Below are 7718 nucleotides of genomic sequence, written 5' to 3'. Positions count from 1 at the left end.
CTCACCACCGAAGAATCCATCGTATCATGTAACATGTGCCAATGTTATTACTAAGTTTCCATAACATGTCCTGAACCTGGGCGAAATTTGGATCCATGTTCGACTTAATTTTCTGTTTTGTGAAAATTCTATAGAGCTCCATTGCATTTTAAGAAACATAAATTAAAGAGAAAAAATGGATGATTTTTTATTTTTCTCGATCCCGTTTGATAAATTGGACCCGCATAATATTTACGCAATCCTTAATCCAAGCATGTCACGCTACCAGTGCTGACAGCGAACCTTATGGCAATCATTGGTTCTCCTCTGATGGTCCATCATGTTTAGAAAAACAAAAATTTTCCGTTACAATTTACCGGTGGTGAGTGGATTCCTGCAAAAGTGCTCCCTCAATTTGGTCGGTGTGAAACGAATGGATAGTTGCTTCAAGGCACAAAGCAGAGCATTGTTTTCCATATCGAAAGTAGTTTAATTAGTGTTCCACTTGGCAAAACTTTTTCCATAATGTAAATTTCAGCATCAAGCACCTCGCCCGTTCAGCATCCGATTGGCCAAGGCGCAAGATGAAGTGCACATATTGCACTTCATTCGGGAGAGTTTCTTCAGCGAAGAACCTTTGCTGAAAAGTTTGAAAGTCACCAAAGCAGTGGCTAATCCTTGCCTGGAAGCGTACATGTATGAACATTTGAAAGATGGTACAACGCAAAACAAATATTTTTTTTTTGTTTTTTAAGGATTTTTTTTCGCAGGATTCAGCCTAATCGCCGTTGAACCGGACAATCGAATAGTGGGTGTTGCGCTGAATCAGCGGAACTGCGAATGGGAGGGCGACAAGCTTCGAGAGCGGGCTGATCTTGTTCAGAGTGATCCACTCCGAAAGCTCTACTACATTTGGTCGATCATTTCGAGAGAGCCAAGACTCCATAAGAAGTTCAACACGTCTTGCATCTTTGAGGTTCGTTTCGAATGATGTACGAAAACTTTTAAAGCTCACTGTAAAAGCTCATGCGCAGTAGCGAGCATCGGTTTGGTTCCGCTATTCTCCATCACACTTGGCACTGGCGCTGCCATTACCCATGCCTTATCCATCCAGCAGCTCGATTACTGTTAAACGTTTCTTTCAATCCTTTACCCACAGATCGCTATTCTCGCAACGGCACGCGAGGCTCAGCGCAGAGGTATTGGATATCAATTAACAGTCCGCTCGCTGCATTTGGCACGTGATATGGGATACGATGTGGCTCGCATGGACTGCACCAATGAGTACAGGTAGGCATTAGTGGTGTGTTTTTGGGTGTGAGGGTGTGTGTATGAGTGCACTTTAGCACATTGTAGTTAGCCCTCGGCAGATAGCATCAGTTTTCTGTTCCGTTTACTTCCTCTGCACTGGAAACTTTTCGTTTCTAGCTCCCGATTAGCGCAACGTGCTGGGATGGAGTGCATGTGGTCCGTGCCGTACAAACATCTAGTGGACAGTACTAAAAAGCCAGTGGTGCAACCGGAAGTGCCTCACACCCATATTCGCGTTCATGCCATCCAGCTGCGAAAGGCTTAGTAAACAGGAACATTACCGCTGAAGGGCAGCGGTTGCGTTTGTAATTATTGAATAAATTATATTAATTGAATTAAGTTTCTTGTTCAGCTCACACCAGCATGATTTAGCTCGCAGTGCAAGGGGTTAGTTAGGATCACGTACATGTGTTTTTTGTACCAAACCTTACGGCTTTTCAAAATATTGACGCAGAATTAGGTCTTACGGCAACATTCTGAAAATGGGGCGCAAATTAAATTATCGAAAAAATCTAGAGCGTCACGAAAGTTTATTTCGAATGCTTTGAATTCAGACAGCTTTTAACGAATTTTTTTCATTCTGGCATCAATCGGTTAAAAAATTAATCAAGCGTTTGTTTAAATGCATTGTACTACTGGATAATGTAGAGCCTTGTTTTGAACGCAGTTTTTAACCAATCGGAGCTGAAAAGCAAAAACACTATTAAGCAATCATTTTAATCGACTGGGAAATGGTGTGAAGCGGTATATTTTTTTAATATTATTTTTGCTTTAAAAAAGAACGAAATCCGTTGGAAACTAACTGAGTTTAAAACATTTGAAAGTGAGCAATTTTCGTGACGCTCTCCATGTTTTTGGTTTTACAATGTGTACCCCAATATATGCTGCCGTAAGACGTAATTCTACGTCAAAAGCGCACTAATCGATGTGCTCTGTTGAAAGAAAAATGAAGAAGGAAAAAAATTGTATTAAATAATTCATAAATGCTTCATGATCGCGTGCGATATCCGCTCTGACATAATGAATCTCATTTTATTCTGGTTTAGAGATATCTTCTGAATAGCCCCGCCTTGGTTTCAAGTTCCCACAGTTTGTCCCAGTTTCGTAATAAGGATGCACATAAAATGATTTTTCGTGGACATTGCCGATGGTGAACATGAGTATGAAGATCGGAATTCTGCTGTGATATCAAACTATAACAGTTTTGTTTTAAAACGCAATAGCGTAAGTGTTGCATTTCTGTTATCTGCTGCCATCCAGTACGAGAACAAGTATCGATTACAACCGGCCCTTTTCAGGACCACCAAAACGTTCTTGAGGCAATGTTGAATTTTTCTTGCCTTGCAAATGCTGAAATTTGCAGTTTTACGTTTGTTACACACGATGAAAAATCCTAACTACTTTGATCACATAATTGTAGAGCACCAAAAGGTGCCATTGTATTTCACAACAGTAACAACACTGTCAAGTTTGTTCAATTATCATCATTTCGGATAACCATTCGCCGATAATTTTAGTTTTCCCGTTTTCTCTAGTAGAATTGCCTGCCATTTCATTTGATTATGCAGCTACTGAAAACTCGGATTTTCTTTCTTCACCACGATTAGCATCCAACGTCCGTGTGGTATCGGTACAGTCATGGAATGAATTATACATAAAACACAAAGCACACATTTCTAGTCAACTAAGTATATTCGGTCGACCTTGTTGGGGTAAGTAGCATTGACGACCAATCAGAGGTCGATATTAGCATTTCGACAAGGCTTGACAATTTTCAATAGTACAATAATTCGAACAATCAGATTACAACTTTCTGCATTTAGACGGGTGCTTAGATGATTTTCCAACCAATGGCTGCAAAAATGACGGAAATCGGTTGGAAACTGATTAATTATAAAATGTTTGAAAGTGGATAATTTTCGTGACGCTCTCGACGTTTTCAGTTTTTGAAATTGGATCCCTGTATTGAAATTGAACCCCTGTATATGTTGCTGTAAGACGTAATTCTACGTCAAAAATTACAATTTTCAATTGATTTTTTTTGTATTAAATACAAAAAAAAGGTATTTTGGATTTAATTGATGTCCACGTTGCCATATTGCAGAAAAACTTTCTTGAATAAAGATGTGAAAATAATAGCTATAAATTGAATATCTCAAAAACCTTGCTTTTTAAAGATCTTATTTTTTTTTAACAAAAAATAAAAATTGTTAAATAAACACTGATACTTGTTGAAACTTACAGAAATAAAAACTAAAATAGTTACGAATTTTAACAAAACATTATTTTGTTTCAATTTCTTTTACAGTTTATATTTTTTTATGAAAGGCCAACATTACTATCGACAACTTTGCCGAAGACACTATACCAATTCAACAAACAGTTTAGGCGGCGTCCATTCATTAGGTAACGCTCATAGGGAGGAGGAGGTATGCTTGGGCGTCACGATTTGTTACATAGGGTAGGGCAGGAGGTAAGACAAGCGTTACGTAACAAAGGGTCACTGGGGAGACTCTCCAAAAAACGATCATTTTTACTAACCAAGTTCTTCTACAGCGTTACGCAATTTTTATGGGGGGTAGGTATTGGTATTACGTTTCGTTACATATGGGGGTTGGGGGTCCAAAAATTGGGTAATTTATGGATGTCGCCTTAGATACTAGGAATTTTTTTGATCAATAATCAATCATAACCGGTGCCCATAATTGTAATAATGTTACATTTTGTGGTGCACAGTTGTTTTTTTTTAATTTTAAAAATAAAAATATCTAGGGTGGTGGATGGCTTCGGCAGTGGTTTTCTTCGACAGATTTCTGCATAAGATCGCTGTGGAAAACCTGCCGAAGAAAACCATTGACGAAGCCGTTCGCTACCCTAAATAAAAGTAATTTTCAAAAATAAACAAAAATCAACATTGAAAAAAAAATAATAACAAACGAATAGACAAATCAATTTACACTAATTAAAATTTTTCTTTATATTTCACTGCAATTACATCAGAAATAACTACAAGATATAAAGTATTTTTTTGTAAGAAAAGTGTTTTCTGAGTTTTAGGGAAATAAGTCAAAAATAAAATTCTTTTTAATAATTAGAAAACAACAAATCATTTATGTAAAATCATTGAAAAAATTTTTTTCTTTGATTCGATTATAAAGTTCGATTATATATAGTGAAAAAATATCGGTGACTATATATAATTGATTTCTGATTTTTTTTTCGTTTTACATTGATTGATTATTTCCAATCGAGTGTACTGCCCAACCCATGGCAAGAATTTATAAGCTAGGCTTTCGTAATTATGCGTTAGGCTTACGGTCGTGTCTCATACACAAACTCTTCAATTTTTTTTTAAACTGAAATGAGTAGACACAAAGATCAAAATGTTGGTTGCAGTGGTTCAAATTTCACACAAAAAGTACATGATGTACATGATCCTCCCAGCTGATCTCGAGGTACGATGCCGGCCTTACAAGCCAGTCGTCGTAGGTTCGTGGCTCGGATCGGGAGAGACTGTTAGTGTCAGTAGGATCGTAGCGCTAGCCCCACAATTGTCCTGTACACTCAGAGCCGTAGCTACTCCGCTTTGCCTGGTGGGGCACAGAAATTCTACTGACGTTTTGCATGACGTAATGCATTTAGCTTAAATACACAAAAGCTAAACTAGAATATGTGAATAGGTCAAGTATTAACTTTATTTATATGAATTAGAAAAAATTCGCTAGAGGCAATGCGAACGCGTGGGGGGGCTCAGCTACCATATGGTAGCTACGGGCCTGTGTACACTTAACAGTTGGCTGCGAAATCTGTGTATAATAAACAGAAGGTCGAGTTCCGAATCGGAATGTAGCACCAAGGCTTCGCTCTTCTTTATTGTACTTGAAAACTTTCTTAAATTTTAACTACATTTTATTCATTACAAATTTATTCAAGATATAACAATGAGAAAGTATTCTCCAAAAACCAATTTATTATTCTTAAAATAAAATAAAACTTTGTAATCTTTTAATCAAATGTAATGCTTCAAAGTCGAGAGATATTTTTGATCTCTGAACCAGAATAATTCAGCGACAATCTATTATATAAAAATGGAATTCCGTAACGCTTGATCTTATTGATGTTATTGCCTGCGTCTCAGTGGTGTACAGTCACCACCATCATTTCAAATCGTTCTAAATCAAAAAAATAAGCGGTGATATGTGGGTTTTTTTTCATTAAAATATTTGTTAACGTTCAGGAAAGACATTTGGGGAAAAATCAAAAGTATCTGATTACTAAAACTTGAGATTTTATTCACAAAACTACGTAAAACATGCAAATTTATGACTTTTTATGCTGAATTTGCCTCTAAATCAAAATTTAAAGCGATGACATGTGATTCTTTTTTCATTAAAATGTTTGTTGACGTTCAGGAAAGACATGTGAGGAAATATAATTGGTAATTGGCTAAACTTGAAATATTATTCACAAAACTACGTAAAACATGCAAATTTATGACTTTTTATGCTGAATATGCCTCTTAATCAAAATTTAAAGCGATGACATGTGATTCTTTTTTCATTAAAATGTTTGTTAACGTTCAGGAAAGACATGTGAGGAAAAATAATTGGTATCTGATTACTAAAACTTGAAATATTATTCACAAAACTACGTGAAACATGCAAATTTATGACTTTTTATGCAGAATTTGCCTCCTAATCAAAATTTAAAGGGATGACATGTGATTCTTTTTTCATTAAAATGTTTGTTAATGTTTAGGAAAGACATGTGAGGAAAAATAATTGGTATCTGATTACTAAAACTTGGAATATTATTCACAAAACTACGTGAAACATGCAAATTTATAACTTTTTATGCTGAATTTGCCTCTTAATCAAAATTTAAAGCGATGACATGTGATTCTTTTTTCATTAAAATGTTTGTTAACGTTCAGGAAAGACATGTGAGGAAAAATAATTGGTATCTGATTACTAAAACTTGAAATATTATTCACAAAACTACGTGAAACATGCAAATTTATGACTTTTTATGCTGAATTTGCCTCTTAATCAAAATTTAAAGCGATGACATGTGATTCTTTTTTCATTAAAATATTTGTTAACGTTTAGGAAAGACATGTGAGGAAAAATAATTGGTATCTGATTACTAAAACTTGGAATATTATTCACAAAACTACGTGAAACATGCAAATTTATGACTTTTTATGCTGAATTTGCCTCTTAATCAAAATTTAAAGCGATGACATGTGATTCTTTTTTCATTAAAATGTTTGTTTATGTTCAGAAAAGACATGTAAGGAAAAATAATTGGTATCTGATTACTAAAACTTGGAATATTATTCACAAAACTACGTGAAACATGCAAATTTATGACTTTTTATGCTGAATTTGCCTCTTAATTAAAATTTAAAGCGATGACATGCGATTCTTTTTTCATTAAAATGTTTGTTAACGTTTAGGAAAGACATGTGAGGAAAAATAATTGTATCTGATTACTAAAACTTGAGATTTTATTCACATAACTACGTGAAACATGAAAATTTATGACTTTTTATGTAGAATTTGCCTCTAAATCTAATTTCAAAGCGATGACATGTGATTCTTTTTTCATTAAAATGTTTGTTTGTGTTCAGAAAAGACATTTGAGGAAAAATAATCAGTGTCTGATTATTAAACTTGTGATATTATTATATTATTCACAAAACAACGTAATACATGCAACATTTTGACTTTTCATGCTGAACCTGCTTCTAAATCTAATTTCAAAGCGATGACATGTGATTTTTTTTCATTAAAATGTTTGTTAACGTTCAGGAAAGAAATGTGAGAAAAAATAAAATGTATGTTTGAAGATGATTTTCTGTGTTACAGCACAACAGTATTGCACGCTAGCCTTATACTAACATTTTCGATCAACCAGATTAGTTATGAAAATTCGTTATCGATATTGTTTTTAGCACATTTTGCAGGTTGTAGGATAAGTACAACGATACACCGTGCCCCAGAGCTGAGTCGAAAAAAATTCCAATTCGAAGAGATTCTCGACCTGATCGGGGATCGAACCCGATATCACAACCGTGTGGGAGCCAATCGACTTCGCTAACCACAGAGCCACGAGGACCACATACAGCATACAGAATACAAAAAATCACCTGAAAATACTTTTTTTTTCAATTTATACATTCTATACGTACACATGCCTCTGAATCAAAATTCAATGATTTGTGTTTTGTTTTCAATAAAATGTTCGTTGTTCTTTCAACATCCACATTTTTTTTTGCAAAATAATCCATGTCTCGAGCATAAACATTTTACATTTCTGATGTTTTCGTAGTTTTGTGAATAGTTACATATTACGACATTCGATTTACTTTTGTACTTTTGAATTTGAATTTGATTTTTATTAGAGAGCTTTTAACCAGAAGGCCA

The 7718-nt window shown here is 34.9% G+C and overlaps 1 protein-coding gene across 2 annotated transcripts in view; it reads left to right on the top strand.

The window, feature by feature from the left end:
- The window catches only part of LOC129721556 (arylalkylamine N-acetyltransferase 1-like), a 164237-nt gene extending 161815 nt beyond the window's left edge, over positions 1-2422 (top strand). Inside the window, exons 1-5 of one of the 2 annotated variants that reach the window (XM_055674260.1) lie at positions 281-463; positions 518-695; positions 750-955; positions 1139-1269; positions 1408-2422. In XM_055674260.1, coding sequence (XP_055530235.1) covers positions 320-463; positions 518-695; positions 750-955; positions 1139-1269; positions 1408-1555 — 807 coding nt within the window. In that variant the 5' untranslated portion in view covers positions 281-319 and the 3' untranslated portion in view covers positions 1556-2422. Of the gene's footprint in view, positions 1-280; positions 464-517; positions 696-749; positions 956-1138; positions 1270-1407 lie in introns of those variants that run through there. The other variant, XM_055674261.1, reaches the window with a different exon arrangement.
- The last annotated feature ends 5296 nt before the right edge of the window (positions 2423-7718 follow it).

The sequence above is a fragment of the Wyeomyia smithii genome, chromosome 2 (genome assembly GCF_029784165.1).
Source record: "Wyeomyia smithii strain HCP4-BCI-WySm-NY-G18 chromosome 2, ASM2978416v1, whole genome shotgun sequence".
Lineage (NCBI taxonomy): Eukaryota > Metazoa > Arthropoda > Insecta > Diptera > Culicidae > Wyeomyia > Wyeomyia smithii.
This window is presented reverse-complemented; position numbering and strand designations above follow the sequence as displayed.